Genomic DNA, 21,883 nt, shown 5'->3' with positions numbered 1-21,883 from the left:
TGTGAATGAGTGAAAGGATTGTATGAAAGGTTTCAAAAAGGGTTTTAAATGGTTTATTTGAAACAAAGCTTGTGTACTTTTGAAAATAAATTTTGATTGTTTTGTTTTTAAACTACCACAAAAATCCCACGTGTCTGTTTGGCATTTATCATCTAAAGTTTACTTATTTAACACCCACTCTGACAATCATTCACCTCAGCACATATAACTCACAGTGTTTTATTTTATATATAGAAATCCTTCTCCATTTAACCCCTTTCTCCACATAGTTTGGAGGAAGGTGGTTTTTATCCCTTGCCTCAGGTGTATCGAGCGGTGGTGCTTGGCTTGAGCAGGGAGTAGCTGCAGCCGGGTCTGTTGTTCAGAGCCTGTGTCGTGACAGTAATTACCCCTGTCCTGTTGTGCCCCAGCAACTGGTATTCAGGGACATGTTGGCTGATTCTGGAGGTAATACATAGCCATCAAGATTAGCCATCATAGCTTTATTCTTCATAAAGTTGCCTAATTTCCATTTAAAGTAATTTAAATTGGTAGTTGCCCCACCCTGTTGCAGAAAATTCAATATACACTCTGTGAACTACTTCCTTTTCTCTGTCCTGAATTGCTCACCATTCAAAGCTAGTGGAGAGCCCTGGGTTCTAGTATTGAGGGGGAATTTAAACCTATCTACATTTCCTGTACCATGCGTGATTTTAAGCACCTCAATCATGTCGGTTTACTCTTTTTCTAAACCAAAACGCCCATATTATTACCTTCTCTTGTAGGAGAGCTGCTCCATTCCGGTTGCCCTTTCCTGCATCTTTTCCAGCTCTACAATATCCTTTTTGACATGGGGCAAATAGAACTGTGCATAGTATTACAAAGTGTGGTCATAGCACACTATTAGCAGCTTTATTTTTAACCCCTTGCCCAATGATCCCAAACAGTCCATTTATTACTAGTCTCTACTTGCTCTTTTAATTACCCATTCATAAGAGAACCTATCTTGCAATGACTATTGACATTATACTATCTTGAACTGCACCTTTCATATCATATATTGTGAACTTTAAGATGTTTACTTGGCAGTGTCTAATTGTACTTATAAGCTGTAGCCAGCCTTGGAGTGGACAGGCCAGAAGAACAGGCAGTTCTTCACACAGCACATCATTTTTGGATTTTGCTACCACAGGATGCAGGGATGTCTTGCTTAGACAGCTTTAAAATGGGATTAGAGAAATTGAGTTCAATGGGATTTCTGCTCAGGTAAGTGTGCACAGAATTGTGTCATAAATCTGTTAATGACGATAGTTATGATAGCTGTATCCCATCAGCTGCTTGGGCTTTGCAGGGGTATCTTGTTGAACATTCTAGAAACAAGAGTAGATGGAATCATTGCATTTAATCTAGTAGCTCTTTTGGTCTTTTTATGTTCTTAGGAAATTTGCATTGTTGGGAGACGGGGCAGGGGAACCCCCCCCACACACCCTTAACAATTCACAAGTTGATTAAAGGCATCAACATTAAATAATAAGACTAATAAAGTGAACTTGAGGGTAGAAGTCCATCAATGCAGCTGTTTTCTCAAAAATGAACAATGGAGTAATAAAATTTACAATATAAGCAGTAATATGAAGTTAGTTTTCAAGTGTGTAAAAAATTTATTCACAGCTTGAGAAATTTAAATTTTAAAGACTGATAACATGAAAAAGTCAGGAAGAGACACAGTAGCTTATGTTAAACCAAAAATATACATTTGAAGTGTACAAATCTCTTATAATAAAGCATATTACAGGCATTTAAAATGTAGAGCTCAACATGTGAATATTTTTAGCAAGATAGCTTCCATTTAAGAAATGCAATACATGAAGGAAGGTTAAGTTGTGTCAACTGTCATATGTACATATGGTCAATATCTGTCTTTTTTTTAAAAAAATGAAAGGCACGGGGAAAGAAATCAATCTATAGCGATCCTGGCATATTACATGGGTTAAAACAGCTATACAAACATTTGATAATTTGTTTACTGCCACTGACCACTCAACATCCATAATTTATTATTGGGGCAGTGAATAGTATGTTTAAAAGAATAAATGACCATTCTGAGCTTGGAATCAAATTCTATTAATCATGATTATGGGAGCAAGGAAAGGTAATTGGGAAGAGAGACAAAAAAGCAGTCTTCCTCAAACTTGTACTCTCCAGAGATTTTGGATTACAGTTTCCATAATCCCTAACCCTTAGCCCTGCTGGCTGGGGATAATAGGAATCATAGTCCAAAATGTCTGGAGCACCCCATGTTTGGAAAGGCTGCACAAGAGGTAAGTTAATGGATCATAATGCAATAGTAATGAAGGTCTGTTACAGGGCAGTGAGAGGGCCAGATACTGAGACTGAGGGCTCATCTACACTAAGCAGATGTTCCACTATGAAAGTGGTATGAAAGCAGTATATAAAATGAAGGTGCCACACTACTGCTTTATAGTGGTATTGAAGTGCACTGACCACTGTTGGGGCCCACTGACACATACTAAATTACTGCTTTCATACCACTTTCATAGTGTTATATCCTGCTTGGTGTAGATGTGTTATGGGCCCCAACAGTGGTCAGTGCACTTCATTACCACTATAGAGCAGTAGTGTAGATCCTGCAGTGCACTTCAATATCATTATAAAGCAGTAGTGTGTTTCCTGCCTTTTATATACTGCTTTCATAGTGGAATATCCCGCTTGGTGTAGATGAGCCCTGAATCTGAGTGTTGCCATTATTAGTAAGTTTATGTGTTTCAGCCAGTGGCCATAACAAAGAGTTGCCATTCGTAGCCAAGCTTCAGCAGGAAAGATATAGCTTAACTAATGCTGATCATAATTTCTGGGCTGTTGTTTTGTTTTTCCTTGTTGCTGTAGCAGCTGCTTCCAAGAGCCAGGGACCTACTTGTACATATCTGCATAGCTTGATTCTTATATACACACTGCAAAGAACCTTTATTCTCCTTTCAGGGAGCTAGAAATGAGAAATCCTTACAGTAGGAGTAGAAGAACTACTAATACAGCAACTCAAGGAAGAGGCAATCATGCAAAATAGGTACAGTCGCTCCCCAATCTGCTGCACTACTGAACATTGTAATACTCAGGTTTGCTAAGAATCAAACATTAGTGTGGCAAACACACACACTGGTGTATTATTAAAGAGCAAGCACCATTCCAAAGCAAATTTCTTTTCAGGGAAACAAAAAACCCAAAGGCCATTTCATAGGAAGATACAGAAGTTTTTCCACACTTCTAAAGTACCAAAAAATGTAACCAACACTAAGGAGTTCTCTTGAAAATTAAAATCCAAAGGACTCTTTGTAATACAAATAAAATATATGGGCAACATCATCATTCTCAATCATCGTTCAACAATAATTTAACTCTTCTTACGTTACTGCCTTTATCACTAATCTTACTTTGTTTCATGAATGGAATGTTTACACACTTGGGAAAGATATATTTGAATTGGAATACCAGTTTGTATTAATACATCCACAGAAAGTAGTCATGCTTTCCGTCTTCCACATCAAAAGAACACAATTTTTTGAGTTATAGCTATTAATATAAGCTACTATGAAGTTAGTAACTGTTAAACAAAAATAATTTTGCACAACTTAAAAACATATACAGTTAAAACCTTTTTATGAACAGCATTTGGCATTTCAAATTGGGGTAAAAATGGAACCTTTGGTTCTCTAAAGTTTTACTTACAAAAACCATTATAGTTTCCAGTGATTTAAATGGAGATGTCATCAAAAATTTCTACAATACTTCTCTATTCATAGCTTGTCTTGTCTTATACAATGCTTTTGACAACCTTTTTTAATGTGAGAGGTTTTGTGCTTGAGATCTGATCATTTTAATAATGTAAATAAATACATAGGAAGAAAGATCAATTTGACATGTAAAATGATTTTTAGAACTGAACAGAAAAAAGTTATAACATTGCTGTCTAGTTTTATCATTCAAGTATTAAAGTGTTAAGTAGACTTTCTACTGGAATTATTATGCTAATGTTAATATTTAAAGAAATCAAATAGAACAAAATCACCAATTAAAACATCAAGCTGCAATGCTTCATTTAGTGCAGACAACTGTATGCTAAAACCCAAGAATAGACGCAACAGAATCACTCAAGTATTTTCATAAAAATTCAAAGGTAAATGTTAAAATTGCACTTACAATTTTGAATTCAGATAGCAAACCATACTCATTCTTTAACTGACATACATTATAACATGGTTTCATCTTTTTCTAGAATTCCGGAGCTCAGTTCACCAAGTACTGTCACTGTGCAACTTCCTTGTTTTAAGGAGGCTGTTCAGCAGCAATGATTGGAGGGATTGTGCACAATACATATTTGTAGGTTTTGTCCAACTTCAACCATTTGGTCAGATAGCCAAGCGCCACATGATTTCATTATCTGTCTTGCTGATCAGCATCAGGGTTTTTTTTGTCTGATGCAGACAGTTCTAAAACAGGGTTTACAAATCCAGCATATTCTGAGTTGCCATTATCATCCATTTCGGCACTAACAAAATCATTCTCCCATTCCAAACCATTAGAGTCATCAGAAGCAGAAGTTGGATTACTTCCAGTTTTCTTGCTGCTAAATTTTAGTGCTGCCCGGAGTATATCTTCTTCAGTTTTTGAACGTTCTCGCAATGGGATCATTCTGTTCATACCTGGAATTTAAGAAATTGTTTTAAAAGCAATATATTTGGGTTCAGTTATCTACTTCCAACAGTTTAGAGATTCAAGTAGATGTATCTTGAATTAAACAGCCAAAGAAATGAAAACTTATTGACTAGGTTAATGTTTTCGAAAATATTTACAATAGGTAGGGCTACAAAGCTTTCCCATCTAGAATTTGCATATGTATATTGCATTTGCATATTCATCTTGTCACTGCAGTTTCAGGACACCTAGAGCAGAATCCTAGTCGATACTAGCATAAGCTAGTGCAGTTTTCTTCACTGCGAGACCTGAGGGCCATTGGCAGCTCCTGATCACCTCACGTGTAGAGCTCTCCACCTGCCTGCCTCCCTCTCTGTAGTACCTGCTCACTCAGAAGGGCTCTCTAACTTTGCTTTGTAGTTTGCTTTAATGGTGAGCTGGCTCTGTGAACTGGGCTACTTGAGGTTTTTAGGGTAAGATCAGAAGATCTGCCTCCCTTTTCATTAACGAACAACGCTAAAGGTGGCTAAGCAACAATTTTTGTTTCAGGAAATGAAACGTCACGTATACTTGCGGCCTTTCTGGCTGAGGGTCAAACAGAAACGTTTTCTAACTGGTACCAATTACATACTATGTAAATTACATAGGCAACAAAAAGATGAATAGAGAACTGCGCTGCATATTTCCTACGTATGCAAATAAACTGGAGACACAATGTTTTGTAAACTTATTTGTTTACCTTGCCCCATTGTAAATATTTTGCTGAGGACACCAAGATCGTATCAAAATTATTTCTTGTTCAAATATAATGTAGGTTAAACCTTCTTTTCCATTCAAGATACTTACCTGTAGAAATGCTTACATTCTACATAAACAAAACCAGTCTAGATTCTACAGCAGGGCTCCACAACATTTTGGGCCATGATGGCCAAATCTGATATTGCCAGGGTGACTTGAGACCACACATAGGCACACCTGGAGCTCAATTCAACAGATACAATAAATCCTGCATTTTCTTTTCAGAAACAATGTTTTGGCAAGGACTGAGAAGGTATGGTATTAGAAAACCAGTAAGCTCACAAACACAGAGTGAATATTAGCCATGACGGAGAGTGTATAAATACTAATTAAGCCTATCTTCTTTAAAGTCCTGCCCAGCCTGTTCCTGCAGGTTTTGTTTTAACTAGTTCATGTAAAGCATTTTAAAACTCTTCTTTGTAAACCTGTAATATCAAACAACTTTTTAAAAACTTGCAATCTTTTTTGCAGTAGAAAAAATACCATGCTAGTTCTGCAAAGTTCCCTTTGTTTTTCATAATGAAAATAAGCAAGCAGTTGGATTGACAATAAAGTTCTCACAATTTTACAGTTAAAATCCACAAAGAATGCAACCTAGAACAGCAATGGCACAGAAGTAACTATCATGGTGGAACACTTGTATTTTTAATTAGTTGTCTTAACAGGACATCTAATTTAAATTCCTTTAAAAAGCATTTTAGAACAATCCTGTAACAGATTTCACACAAATGCTACAGTTTTGTTCAGGTTTTTCCAAATGTTTTAATTAAAATGGCTAATTATGGCAATTCCACTTCATACAGTGTTTATGTACAGACATGTATGTACCCTTTTACGTTCTTTTACCATTTACCTGACATTTAACTTTCTAGACAAGGTACTGCCAAGAGAAACTATAGGAACTAGCTTATGCCATTTATGAAACAAACAATATCATTTTGAGGGTATAATCCAACAGTATATGCTTAGATGTTCAAACAGTGCAACAATATTCACATTGCTTATATCAGTGAAATTATTAGTATAGCACAGAACAAGTACCTTCTTCATCTTCCCATTCTAAATCTAAGGAATTACTATCATCATTTCCACTTGTTGATTTCGTTTTGGTCATTAAGTCACAACTGCTCTCTGTATTTGGTGTCAGAACAGTAGCATCTGATGAGAGCCCTGTGATCAAAAAACAATTTTATATATACCGTCTCTATTAAACAGATAATACACCAGTCCAATAGCTTCAAGGTTTAGTAACAATAAAAAATACAAATATATTTAAAGTTCCTGTGAGCAAATGCCCAGTGGGACACTCCTGCTGTAGGAAGTGGAAGGGCAGGCAATTTTTGTGTCCTTTCACCTACAGACCCTGTACTTCCCAATACTGTGCTCTGGAGGGTTAGGGAAACTGTGCAATAGCGCAGGAAGTGTCACAAAGTGTGACAGGGGAAATCAGCAAAAATGATCTCCCCCTTTGCCTCCAAGCAGGAGCCATTGTTGGATCTCAGGCCATTTTGTCTGCATTTGGCAACACATTATCTGGTGTATATATTCTAACACCACAATATTTTGATGGCACAAATACCAGGAAGCATCTTTAAGAAATCTACAACTATAACTGGAGTCAAAATGTCTTAACATTTTACTTTAAGGATACATATGAAGACTCCTCATTAAGAAAACCAAGGATGTCTACCGCAGGTCAGGATTTGTTAAAGGTAGATGTTAAATTTACGATTTTTTTTTAAAAGGAAGCGTACTGTATTTTGAATAGCTGCAATTCATAGTCCACATGTCAAGTGTATACCTACATGCAAGAGGTCTAAGGATATTTTATATCCACTATAATAACTGTGCTTAGCAATTTAAGCTATCTGTGCTTAGCAATTTAACTACACAACACACATCTCTCACACACACAAACTTACTGCTACTTCGAAAAACTTCATACTGTAGTTTCACATTTCTCATAGAGGAATCAAAATCCTCTTCTGTCGTTGAGCTGTAAAAGAATTCGCAAGTTCAGAGAAACAGCTTGCTTACAACACTGAGTGCAATCCAACAGGACTGATACCTAACAGCTGGATGGTTCTGATCCTGGAACCTCGGTCTTGCCCTGCTGGCAAGATGAAGGCAGGGCAGAGGCTTTCACAGCCTCGACATCTTCCATTTTAGCATTTTGTACTAGAAGGGCCTCTGAGCTTGCTTATCCTGCTGTAGGCAGGGACAGAAACAGAGATGCTTGCGGATTCATGTCCGACACGCCCCTTTCCTCCCTCTACCTCTTCTTCCAACAGTGTGACACCGACCTCGGAAACGGAGCCGTCATGGAGCTTTCCATGATGGCTAGGAGGGCTGAGGGGGAGGGATGGAAATCCAAGTGGAAATTTCTTCCCTTCCCAAGGTTGTAGCTCTGTCTGTGGCTTCAGGGAGGGGGGAAATCTGCCATATCCTGTGACACTAGGATTGCTTTAACAAAATTTCCTACAATTTTATTTGTATTTTATGGGAATGGTCCTAGAGAAGAGGCTGCAGGATGATCTAAAGCATGGTTGACAGTCTTACCAACCACAATTACATTTATAAAAAGGCAGTTTTAATATGAGATTTAGTACTTTCAGCACATTGCTGCTCACCTTACCATTTTTCTCTCATTTCCTCTAAACTTGTAGACAAGGCAACACATGTGCATTTCTCTGCTATCTGAAGCTAATTCAAGAGTTATTTGCATTATATTTATTTATTTCAAGTTCCTAAAGGCTAACTGGGTATCTTACCTTTGGGTATCTCCATTATTTTCTCTTTGTGCTAGCCTGTGCAGCCTTCGTTGCTAACAAAAATAAGAAGGAACAAATGTTTCAAGAAATAAACTCAAAAGAAAAACAATTCTAGAATCCACTTTAACCTTAACTTCTTTCTCCAAGTTAAGAGTCCATTTAAATGGTGTTATGACAGCATATGAACTTCCATGCCATATCAACTTCTACAACCAGCAATTTGCTCAACAAGGTAAATTGTATGATCTAATATCATGCACACAGTGCCTGATGGATTGTTTCTCATTAGCATCTAGATAATTTTATTTCTGGCATTTCTACTCTGCCTTTCTATAGATAATGTAATCACACTTGAGGGTGCGCCGTCTGAGAATGAACTTCTAATGCAGTTAAATGTCGCTAGTAATTTTATTCTGCTTTCCAGCTTAGAAAAATATTTTTTTCTCCCATTCTTGGGTCTTCTGCCCTTTCATTGGCAGTTCTGACTATTTTACAGCAGTTTAAGAATAAGGATGTCTAGTCAAAATTAGGAATTAGAATAATTTGTACTTATATTTGAAAGAATACCATTAGTGCAATTCATATTTTAACAAATGTGGAAGAAAGCAAAAATATTTCTCTTGCTAAAATAAAGATGAGCTTGATTATTTACCAAAGTTTTGTCTTCTGCCATGTTCTCTAAATACAAATAGGTAACACTTAGAAGCTGCTCACTAAGTTGGATGATTGTATTTAAATATGCAATATCTGATGCAACCAACACTACAGACAACAGATAGAAACATCAATAGGCTGTTAATATCTTCTTTTGATAAAGACATCTCCAAATCTTAAGATTGCTGGAAGTAATCAACAGAACAGAATATATTTTGTAACCTATGTAATTTCACTTTTCATAAAGCATGTAGACCAAGCCACTGTCACACAAGACTCTTTATTACTACTGGGCTGACCTGAAATGGCTGTTCTTAAAATGTTCTATTGTCATTTATGAAATCTTCATTAATTGCTTATACTTGTATGTAGCTTGCTCTTAAATTCCATGGTCCAAAAGTCTTTGGGGTGGCTGTAAGAAACCATGTAATATGATATAAAGAAGAAGATTCCTTTTTATTCCATAATACTAATCCGTTATATTCCATAGTGCTCTAGTACTCTACTCACCTTTGATTTAAAATTCCCCTTTTTCCAAAATGAGTTAAAGAAGTCAGGGAAACTGTGGTATAAAAGCTGTCTACAATGTTGATTTGCAAAACAGAATCAAATGGTGGGTTTGAAATTCTAGTTTTTAGTCAGAGCTTAAATTTGTTCTGATGTCACAGGAAACTGTGATTTCAAAAACTAGAAAATACCTCATGCCGGGTGCTCAAGAAGAAAAGGCAAGAGTACTCATTTATTCATGATCCAACAAATTGTGGTTGAAGTAGCAAAATATTAATTGAACTGGGCCAATATGTAACTGTGAATATTAAATTCTGATGGATGCATGAGATCCATGTTTCAAATCCCTGCATTAGAAGTTTAAGGCACGCTTCTCTAGGATGGGTTATGGCTACTGGGGAGGAGCTGAAAAGGAAACAAGAGAGGGGGAGGTAAAAGAAAGCCAGAAGAGAATGGGATGGGAATATAGCCACAAGAGATTTAAGAATGATCAGTGGGAGTCCTTGTCAGTGATACCTACCCACACGTTGTTGTTATTATCCTGCCCTTCCGCCAAGGAGCTTGGTGTAGCATATACGATTCTTTCCCCACCCCATTTTACCCTCACAACACTGTGAGGCAATTTCAGCTGAGAGATGGTGAACTTGCTACTTATCAATGAAGTTCATGGTTGAATGGGGATTTGAACCCGAGTTTCTCCAATCCTCCTACAACACTAACCACTACAACACACCATCATTCAGGTTCAGCATAGGATCATGTTGCATCTCCTTCACTTGCTTTCAGGATCTCTTTTGTGTGCGTAGTATTACAATATAAGCTCCTTATCCTAAATTTTGCCACACAATCTCCCTGCTCCCAATCTACACTTTCTACCATGCTCAGACATAGTACTAGGTTTACACTGACAGTTCAACTCAGAATAGTTAAAAAATTCACCTAACTTCCATGAATAGACATGCTGTCCATATAACTAAAGGATATATCCTACATTCTTTTGCAAGAGAAGTAGGCAATTATAATCTCAAGAACATTCTAAATAACTGTCCAAACGTTATCTACTCGCCCGAAGTTCAATAGTATGAAACTTTTAAATATATATATATATATATATATATGTCCTGTATAAAATACTCAATAGCTTACAAGAAAACAGAAACTACTACAAACAAAGCTTCACCTTGGATGTTCTGTTTAAGAAAGCATATAAAACTAAGAGCAAGATACATAACAGAGGCTCTGATACATATATTTTGGGGTCTTCTCCCCTCACCTCCAAGAGCTTTCTCTGCTTTGCTGCCCTGGCTGCTTCACGCTGTGCAGCATATAAAGTCTCCTCTTCTATTCTTAACTTCTCCTCTTGTATGGCTAACTGTATATGAACAAAATAATAAGGGTTAACAAAAGAGAACCTAGCTATCTCTCCTATGAAAATAAGTTCACTCAATTTAAAGGAAAAGTTATTCATAAAAAATATGGAACAAAATTCATCAATAAGACTTTTTTTAAAATCACAGAAGTCCTTTCATACTATCTTCTAACATCAATTTTAATTAAATTATGCATATTACCTTGATAAATAAAAATTCCTTGAAAAGCAATTCTAGTTGTGGCTTATAAATGTATTTCAGTGGTCACATAACAGATATTTGTTATATACTTTAATTCATGACAGACATTTAAACCATTTTATCGTAACTGCATTAATATAGGCAAGTTTAGGGAGAAGACTGAAAATGAACTTTGAGCATTAAATACAATTAAGACATAAGCAAAGCATTAATTTAAGCCTGTTTCATGCTGCCTGGATACATTAGTCCCTGAAGGAGGCTAATACAGCATGGAATTAATACAAAGCATGTTATTTACCATGGAAGTTGCTAACTTAGGCAGAGTTCTTGATACCTGTGTGTGCTCAACATATCTACATACTGAATGCTGCTTCACATATGTACATTTCCAAGTACCTATACACACAGCAGGGAACTGATATTAATCTGAGCTACCTGGTATGTATGCCTGCAAGACAGACGTTGCTGGAAGCACATTTGTTGCACAATGCAGTTTTATGGGTGCATATATGTTTTTGCATGTATAAAAATATAATGCGTGCTACACTTCACATGCTGGTATCCGAAACAGAAATTTTCACCTCTCTTCCCTGTCCCTATCATCAAGGTAGGATTGTAGACTCAGGTTTGTCAATAAATTTCTTTCCCATTCCAAACAACCTTTGTTGGCCTTTACCAACAAAGGATATGCAAGTGGCTTGCATATCATCTTTCCATGCTTCCATTGCGATGTCCAAAGGAATACTTATGCACCTGCTCACTCCATGTTGAGATGTGCTTCTGGTTCATACTCTCTCACTTATTTAAAACATTTCTATACCACCCCTCAACTAAATATTTCAAACACATTTTTACATTAGCTCATCATACACAACAGAACTGCAATAATCAATGAAATAGCTGATAGCTGTAAAAGGTAGAGCTAAAAACAGTCAACAGAAAACATTTTAAAAATATATCAAAGCTTGGGAAAATAAAAGATTAAGACACCAGCCATGCCTCCCTGAGGAGACAGTTCCAGAACTGGAGTTCCAGAAGCGGGATGCCACAACCAAAAAGGCCATCTCATGCATCTCCACAGAGAAAATGCAAGAGTTGCCACTTTGGACATACTAACCCAGTTCAAACAATTGCTCATGGCTGATGAAGCAGGGAATGAGCATCTGAGCCAAACTCACCTCCCTTTCTTGTTTGTATTAAGCCAAAGTTCCTCATTACAACTGCACTGGGGAACTCAGGCTTAAAATGGCTTATCCTGCCTTAAGACAGAGTTCCCAAGTTCAGATGTAATACAAGCAAGAAATGGAGCACTGAAGTGGCGTGTAAGGGGAGGGGAGGGAACGCTTGTTGTCTGAACCAGGCCTAGATCAAAAGTGTGAAAAAGCACTTGTGTACCCTATGCTGGCACTTCCTTGTAACATTCAAAGCTACCCATAATCAAGTGCTTGTATACTACCTTTTTTGTCCACAGCATTTCTTTGTGTTTCCTTCAAAGAGCTGCAGTTAAGGTTCCCACTCCCCTAACTACTGCAATTTCTCTTATTTTTTCTCTTTCACATCCTGTCCTTTCAACTTTTTGTTAAAAATATCGACACTGCTTCACTCACCACACCAAGCTTCCATCTTTGCCAGCCAATTGCGGAGACCATTATTTATGTATAGAAGTGTGCTTCCATGAACTGTTATTATGCTTACCTCTGCCTGAAGTTTATCATCTAGTGTTCTTTGTTTTTCAGTAATGGAATTGTAGTGCCTTTCTCTTAGATCAGCAATTTCTTCTTCAGTCAAAGGTCTGAAGAAAAGGAAGAAGAGGTGGCACATTTGTCAATCCAACCCATCTTAGGGCACTATGGGTTGTATCCAATGGTGATGGATACAGATTTTGCTTTTCCCATGATACCCTACTCCCCGCAATGGGCTGTAAAGGATTGGGGACCTGCCAGAAAAGATTTGGAGTGTGCACAAGGACTACAGGAGGGCGGGGAGGAGAGGGCAGAGAAGCACTGTTGCGCAAGTGGACTTCCACTTATGCAAGGGCTGGATCCAATCTCATTTATGTGACAGCAGGCTTTCACATGCAAACCTCAGATGGATGAGGAACCATGTGCACAAACAAGTCTTGTGCATATGGTTCCCCTTTCTGGGCCAACAGCAAAGGCACAGGCAAGTAGAGATCTTTCAAATTTTTTTTTTAAAAACCCCCACCAATCAGGTCTTTGATGGAGACATGACTTTGAATCCATTGAATCTAGCACCACACCTAAAAACTGTTTTGTATTTAGTTATAAATACTAGGGCTGTGCAAAGACCCCTGATTCAGCTCACAGGCCAATTCAGAGCCCCCGAAACAGCCCGGATCCGCTTTGGGGGTTGCCCGCCTCGCCTCAGTGCCAAAGCCGAGGCAAGATTCAGGCCTTCAGAGGTGACTCAGCCTTTCTGGGTATCAGCTGTGCAGCCGGCACCCTAAAAAGCCTCCCTTTCCCCTCTCTCCCTGCTGCCATTGCCGCCGCCTCCTCCTCACTCCTGCTGCCACTGATGACACCGACGCCGAGAAGAACCAGGCCACAATTTTAAGTTGGCCATAGAGGTACTAAACTACGGTGGCCATAGAGGTACTAAACTTAAAATCGCGGCCTGGTTCTTCGCGGCATCGATGACGGCAGCCGGCAGGAGCAAGGCGGCAGTGGCAATGGCAGCAGGTAAGCGGCCCAGTGCCGCTCTGAGGGGTCCCGAGGTGCTCTAAAGCTTCGGAGCCGATCAGCTTCAGCTTCGGGGCACCTTGGGCTGAACCAGAACCACCTCAGAACTGAGGTGCTGCACAGCCCTAATAAATTCTGTCAAAAATGGAAGAGGGAAGCTGTAACTTCAAAAATGGAAGAGGGAAGCTGTAACTAAAAAAAAGGAAAAGCTGAAATGCAAGCAAGGTGTTTCTGTAGTAACACATAAGTAAAATGTGTCCAATATTTTAAAAATCATACTGTACATTATTTCTTTTCTTATTTTTTGCATGTTTTTATTTAGACTATGAGCAGGGATATGCTTGTTTTTATCCATGGCAGCAGGGATCGGCTGAGTTTTATCTATTATCCTGTGATCAGGGACCTGCTTATTTGTATCCATTCTTTCACAACAATTCATTATAAAAAAGATGAATCAGGGAGAATACACAATGGGGCAGGCGAGGGGGAACGGGATAAACCACTTTATAAACTCTTACCTTTGGCTGCTTCCTGGACTTTCACCCTGTTAAGACATGATATGCTTTGTTGAAGTAATTTACAATAATTCCATTATCAAACTATCTTCAAAACAAATCTAACAAATTTGATTTAACAAAATAAAAAATAAAAAATGAACCTTTTAAAAAAAATCTAATCAGTATTAAATGTATCAACAAAAATGTATGGAAAAAATATTGTGGATATATTTTCATTCAAAAATTCTTTAAATCCTTGTATAATCTTGGTTCGAAAGAGCAGGATGACACATCATGAACACAGCTGTCTTTGTAAATAGCTCTGCTCAGCAACAATTCTAGGAAATATGGATCTCAAAGCAATTATCAACTCTCCGTTATAGGAATATCACTTGTGTGAAGTTCACATGCCAAGTATTGCTCTCATTCGTATCCTTTTCCAGTTATTCCTTAAACTTCCTAAGTATTCCTTTGCCTTAGGGCTAAACAAGATGCAACAGCAACATCTCTCTTTGTTTAAGCCCAGTCTGCCCAAATCACATATAAAACAAGGCGTATGGGCTGTTGATTTTTAGATCAAAAGGGACATGTGTGAGGTGCTAAATCCTCTTCTTTCTTACAGCCTGTATCCCTACAGTTGTTTCTGCACTCATTCCCCCCCCCCCAAAACTGAATTCCAATACCAAAAGTGAAACCGGCTGGGACAAAAATGCTTGAAAGGAGAGGCTATACATGGTGGGGTCACTTCGCCTCATTCATTTGCTTTTTTCCCCACTTATAAATTGGAGATCTACCCTTCACTTCAAACTTAGGTCACCCCAGTTATTTATAAACACATCTGCTGCAATCACGTCTGGTTCAACTGTCAGATATAACATGGACTACTACAGCGTCAGACATTTTCCTTTTCTACAAAACATATACAGCTTTGCAACAGAATGGAAACTCATGGGCCTAGGCTACACTGTGATTACATACCGTATTTCTTCGATTCTAAGACACACTTTCCCCCCATATAAACATCTCTAAAAATGGGTTGCATCTTAGAATCGTGGGTGTGTTTATTATTTCTTAGAATCAAAGCTTTTTTTCTGTTGGTGGTACTGAAATTAGTGTGCGTCTTACAATCGTTGGCGTCTTAGAATCAAAGAAATATGGTACTATTATAAAACATTTCCACCCAACTCTCCAGCCCCAAAAGTTCCCTGAGTGTAAGATCAACAACAAACAAGACCAACAAGCTTACAGTTTAACGCCAGATAAAAAGAAAATTAATGGGTAAGTAAACCGAATCACCAGTACTAAAAGTTATAGTTTTTATAAGGATGAGCTTGAATGAAAACAGTTGTCAGAGAGAACAAACCAAGTTGAGCTATTGAGCTGATGGAATGGCCCGACAGTCCCTTCTCTCCCTCTGCTATAGGCAAGAGCCCAATGTAATGGCTCTCTCAGCTAACATTTATATAGCACTTTCAAGTGTTCAAAGCATTTCACATACATTGCCTAGTAATAATCCTTACAATAACCAGGGACTTCCTGATTTGTAGCTCACAGCAACTATGCTACACAAGCTCTCATATATGTTGACTTACAACTGAACTACAGTATCTTGTATCTTTGTATCTAAAGAGGACAGGATTTTGATGACAAAAGGCAAAAATAATTCAAGAATATAGAAGTAGGAGAACCCCACTAGAGGACAGAAGTTTGGGTGGAGTCAGAGGAAAAACTCTGCTCTCAATATTTAACGAAGCCATACAAACCTGTTTCTTTCCTTATGTTCCAAACACACTACCATTTTGGACCGCCCTCGTTTCATATTTGCTTTAGGAGCTCATGATCTAGTCTGCATAATCTTTTTATGGATTTTTAATAAGCAGGAAAATACTTACCTCATCACTTTCCACTAGATTCTCAAACTGCAAATAGATACAATAATATTTCAATTAAACTAAGAATTACAGTTCCAAACTAACATGTCTTTAGTCATGTGTACTATCTAATAAGTTCCTGGCCTCGCTTATCTACCTATGCAAACTCAAGATAAAATAGGTGTTGCACAAGGCAAAGCTTAAAAGCATAAATCCTACGAACACACATCTAGCTCATACTTACATTTGTTATGTTACTAAGTTCTTGTTTTTTTCCTATTGAAAAAGCAGCCATAATCTTGGGTACCAAATGTCTCCAAAAATCATCTTGTAAAGGTATCAGGCTCAAGCCAGACTAAATCATACAGATACAGTGAAATCAATGAGACAGGACAGTCATGATTAACAAGTCCCACTGATTTCAATAGGTTTTCATCATGTATGACTTAAGGTGCAATCCTCTTCATATTTAGACAGAAAAAAGTCCTACAACTCTCAGCATCACACAGCCAAGCATGGCTGGTGGGAGAATACTGGGAATTATAGTACTTCCTTCTGTCTACATATGCACAGGATTTCACCCTAAGTCTTTTGCATAATGTTTCAGCCAGCATTTTTTCTCCTATTAGTTCCAAAGTGTGAACAATAGTAAGCATTGAAATTGAAAGCTTTTACTCACCTCTATAGTGAAGTGTTCTCCTGTTGGGCATGTCCTAAAGTATTTTGATCTAGAAAATACACCAATATTATAACAATTAGTTCAAGAATTCTTAGAACAGTTCTTCCCATTACAACCTTTCAACATGAAGACCCCTATAGTTTCAATAGTTGCCTATGAGGGAATTTTAAACTACGTTGGTATTCTGCTCTCTTCAAGTATTCGCTTCCACAATGATAGTAAAGATACATGTGATTGGTCCTTTCAGTTTTATGTATACACAACATAGAAGAGCATGAAACCATGAATCCTAAATAAAGCATCAGGATTCATGAGTATCACTGCTTCTGGCATAGTCAACAACACCTCATTAAAGGAAGATTAGAGCTCTGCCTTGCAGCACAATCCAGTATAGGTTCCACTGAGTTAAATGGCACTTCCTCTTAGTCAAATGGATCCCACTCCTGCAATTCATATGCATAAAATAAGGCAGATAAAAAAGATGCTACAGCAGTAATGCCATATGGAAACCTCTGGTCCAGAGGAAACATCCTACATTTGGCAAATGGCAAAGATCCACTTGGCTCTGTCCCTTATCAGAACACTTTCTGCAGCACTTATTAACAGAGCAGGCAGGTACAGGGTGAATCAGCTTTCCTATCTCTCAAAGAAGCACAAACCTATTAGGATACCTATATGAAGAGATGCCCCATCTTCCTCCCAGGTAGCACTGAACCGCTTCACAAGAAGGTACAATTTTAAACAAAATATCTCTGAAATATAATTTATATAACTCTACCTTTATACTGAAATCAATGAGAGAGAGAGAGAGAGAGATAATAAAAACAAGTGTTTCTCTTAAAAAACCCCAAACACAACCTGCTGTCCCCCGCACTTTTTAAAAAAGTCCTTGAGTGCCATGTTCTCCAGTCCATGAGGAGTGTGGCATTCACCCTGTGAAGAATGGACTGGTTCAAGTGTTAAACTTGGCTAGATTCACAATAATGGCATGGGCAATCTATGTATGTCCCTGTCATCCACGAACTCAGGCACTTGCTATTCCAGAGAAATTTGGAATTGTGCTATGGGATTTATCAATTTATGCATAATACGAGACAATGGCCTGGTTCAGACAACATGCTAAACCATGCTGCTTAACCACAAAATGGCATTCCCTTAACCATTTTGTGGTTAAGAAGCATGGTTTGGTGTGTTGTCTGAACCAGGTCAATGAGAGTCGTCTTTATACAGCCTATTGGATATGTGGCAGCTTACATCAAATATATAATGGGTTGGATTCAATTTTTGAGAGCAGAGGGGTGGCATTTTTTTTTACCAATTCCTCCTGCACCTGTCTGAAAAGCTGCTCTGGAGTTGGGGACTCTAGGATACTGTGGGAGGTGGTACAGGGAGGCTATGGGGGAATTGCAAAATCGGCTCCCACTCTTCCTCCAGTGAGAGCCTCCACTAGATATTGAGTCCTTTAGTTCACAGAAAGGACACTTTGGATCTAAACCAATGAATTCAAAAATATGCTGTGCCTTCTTATAGTATGCTAATCCTTAGTTCATCTGGAAGCATAAATAACCTATAAAATAACATTTGGAATGCTAAGAACTTGTTTAAGTTAAGATGTATTCATTTTTAACTGTTTAGGGATAATAAACCTATTGCTTTATAAAACACAAGTGACAGAATATGCTGGCTCTTGTTATTCTCCTGATACAATAACAAAACTAAACCCAGAGCTCTAATTATATTTATTCCCAGAGGCTTTTTAAGAATGATGTTGTCATCTCTCTAGGAGTAAAGTGAAAGCTGACAATGAGGCCGCTGAAAGTAGACCTGACCTAGTTTCTAATTATGCCTGCAGAACACAGACAATGGATATTTTACAACAATTTAAACAGAATTTCTAGAACATAATTTAACTTTTGAAACATAAAAAATCACTTATGACAAACTCATGAAGGATAAGGCCATCAATGTCTGCTACCTCCAGTATCAGAGGCACCTCCACTATGAGTCTGCTTCTGCATATCAGTTGCTGGGCAGCAGGAGAGTATAACTGTGCTCATGTCCTACTTGTGAGCTTCCCACACACAGCTGGTGGGGCACTATGTGAACATAATGCTGGACTAGATAGCCTTGGGTCTGATTCAGCATGTTCCTTCTTTAGTTATTGTAGCAATTCATAAAATAAATACCAGTGAACCCCAACATATTTGGATACCAGGATTACAAAAGATCTGGAGATCTTTAAAACAAGCCTTCCCCAACATGGTGCTCTCCATATGTGTTGGACTACACCCCCCTTCACCCCCTATGAGTATGGTGAATGTATGACCATGTTGGATGTGTAGGATATACTGTATACAAGCGAGTTGTTAATCTGACTGTATATTCCTCAAATATCTGCAGGCAGAACAGGGTTGAGAATATGTATGTTCCAAATCACAGATCAAGAACAGTTCTTTAAAAACCTAAATTCATTGTTTTATACTCCTCATGGTTTCCAGATTCTTAGGGGTGAATCAATGTATTTTACAGTTCAGGCTAATAAGAATATTGCAGAATGTTCATGATCCATAGTTTAGCAACATAGAAATAATATGCAAAATGCACTGATGCAAATTAGCTGCAGTTCTCTAGCCCACAATACATTTTCAATATGGTTTTCACTGCTGAAGAATCTATCCATCCTGGCATAAAAAATGAACACACTTTTCTCCTTTAATGTATTTAAAACCATTAGGAAACATCAGGAACATTATTTCTTTATACATAGTACAATGAAACCACCTTTGGCAGAGGCAGGGTTGGAAAAAATAATACAGATCTGGTTTCCCTGGGCACCTAAGAGGTTTGCTTCTGACTCTCTCTCATTCACCCATAATAACCCCCCCCAAAAAAGAACGCCACCCTACAAACTATGCAGAACATCATGTTAAATAATGGCACAATCCTGCACATGTTTAGACAGAAAAGAAGTCCTACAACTCCCACCATTCCCCAGCCAGCCATGTTCTATACCATACTGGCTGGGGAATACTGGGAATTACAGGGCTTTTTTCTATCTAAACATTCATAGGATTGCACCCTAAGCTAAAACGTTTGTGGCATAATACTTCGAGATCAAATAAATGTGTAACAAAGAAATAGACAAACCGAGTTAACGCTTTTATAATCTTGGGAACAATTCAGAGATGAAACGGACCTTTTTCGGAGCAGGGGCTTTTTGCAGGCAAACATATATTGTAAGCAAAGTCAACAACAACAACACTTCATTGAAGGAAGAATAGAGCTCTGCTTTGCAGCACAATCCAGTATAAGTCCCACTGAGTTAAATGGCACTTCCTCTTAGTCAAATGCATCCCACTCCTGCAAAAATCCCACTCCTGCAATTCATATGTGGTCAATGGATGAGAAAGATCAATATGAGCGGTGTAGTCTGGATCATCCTCCCCCAACCTGGTGCTCTACAGATGTGCTGGACTACAGCTCCCATTGGCCATGTTTACTGGTGAATGATGGAAGCTGTAGCCCAACACAGCTAGAAGGCACCAGGTTGAGGAAAGCTGATCCACACCAACTATTGTAGAATAGCAGCGCCCATCCTTCACAGCATTACTTGGTACCTTTTCTTCTAGGCACTGTTGCCTGGTTTAGCACTATTGTCATTGTCTGGATGCAGCCAAGGAATTTGGTACAAGCTGAATTGGAATCAACTCTAGCTGAATTGCCATAGATACATAATTACTCTGTAGACTTCGGAGTATATTGCATGGAGACATATTCTTTTTTGTTACTTGCAATGAGCTTTCGGGGTGGCTATAAAGTCTGCATATATAAATGTAAAATTACAACTATTCTTTATTACAAATTGTGACTGCAGAAAGTAGATGCAGAAATAAATATCACTTATACCCATATTAGGAAAAAGAACCTGTTTATTCCACACACACACACTCTGCCATCTCAGCCATGAACAAACACCAGTGATCCTTGAGTGACAGCAGAGGCAAACAGGAAACAGACATTTCGTCCCTTGTTAAGAACACAACCAGAGCTGGATCAGACTGAAGGTGAATCTATCTAGTCCGGTATCCTGTTTCCCACAGCAACCAAACAGATTTTACCAGAAACCCTCCAAGCGGGGCGTAACATTTTACCAGAAACCCTCCAAGCAGGTCGTGAAGGTTACAGCCTCCCTCACTGCGATCCCCCAAGACTTTGGCCAGAGCATCCGTTTAGCATCTGTAGCTCTGATGATGGGGTTTTTGGGGGGGTGTTTTTGGTCCCGCACATATGATTCTCTGTACACATTAAGCGGCCAGCTAGATCAGATCAAAGGTCCATCCACTCCATATCCTGTTTCCCTGCAGTGACCAACCAGAAACTCGCAAGGCTTGAAGGTAACAGCCCTCGCCCGCCGCCGACTCATAGTCGGAGACAGACTGCCTCGGAACATGGAGATTCCGGCTCCTCCGCCATTCGTTTGCTTAAGCCCCATCCCACCCCCTCTCCACATTTTCTTTTTAACGGGCACCTAAGCCAGCCGCCAATCGCCGCATCTTGCGGGGCGCACCTGAAGGGTCCTTAAGCCCCATGACAATCCAGCCTTGGTTCCACCTCACCCCGGACAGGCGGAGTTAAAGCTCGCCCGCCCCGTCGTCTCCGCCGCTGCACCCGCGCTTACCCTCCTCCTCGTTGGACGCGTCCCGCTTGCCGCTTCGGGAAGAGCCAGCAGCACCACTGCGCCGCCCAGCTGTTCCCCATGGCATGTTGAGGGCGCGGGCGCTCGCACGCGCACGCACTCACGCCGGAAGGGTTGGAGCCGCGTCCGTTGAGTCACCAGCCGCCGCAGAGCTCGTCGACGCTCCGTCTGCAGCTCGAACCGCCACCGCCTAACGGCACCCGCGGCCGCGAGGGAGAGAAAGGGCGGGGCCACGGCCGTGACGGCCAACGCTCTCCTTTGTGCGCGTGTGAAGGGGAACAGAGGAGAAGACTCGCACGGCTACGTTAGAAAAAACGATGGAGGCTCCGTTCCGCCCACCTCACGCTGTCCGGGCCAGGTCGGCTGTGGGATGCAGCCTCGGGTCCCGCCCCACTGCCCCTGTCATGTTATGCCCCGCCCCTGTCATGCCCTGCCCCTTTCTCATTCAGGG

At 39.3% G+C, this 21,883-nt stretch overlaps 1 protein-coding gene across 1 annotated transcript; it reads right to left on the bottom strand.

Annotated features, from left to right (window-relative positions):
* Positions 1-1,616: 1,616 nt before the first annotated feature.
* AP1AR (adaptor related protein complex 1 associated regulatory protein) lies at positions 1,617-21,555 on the bottom strand. The gene is made up of 10 exons (XM_063135405.1): positions 21,415-21,555; positions 16,737-16,785; positions 16,079-16,105; positions 14,208-14,233; positions 12,686-12,782; positions 10,693-10,791; positions 8,259-8,311; positions 7,410-7,483; positions 6,529-6,657; positions 1,617-4,697 (listed from the first exon to the last, which is right to left on the bottom strand). Exons 1-10 carry the CDS (start codon positions 21,492-21,494, stop codon positions 4,432-4,434), a joined length of 900 nt encoding a protein of 299 aa, XP_062991475.1. The 5' UTR covers positions 21,495-21,555; the 3' UTR covers positions 1,617-4,431.
* Positions 21,556-21,883: the final 328 nt, after the last annotated feature.

This window comes from Elgaria multicarinata, chromosome 10 (genome assembly GCF_023053635.1).
Source record: "Elgaria multicarinata webbii isolate HBS135686 ecotype San Diego chromosome 10, rElgMul1.1.pri, whole genome shotgun sequence".
Classification (NCBI taxonomy): Eukaryota; Metazoa; Chordata; class Lepidosauria; order Squamata; family Anguidae; genus Elgaria; species Elgaria multicarinata.
The sequence above is the reverse complement of the archived record's forward strand: the minus strand, read 5'-3'. Positions and strand labels throughout refer to the sequence as shown.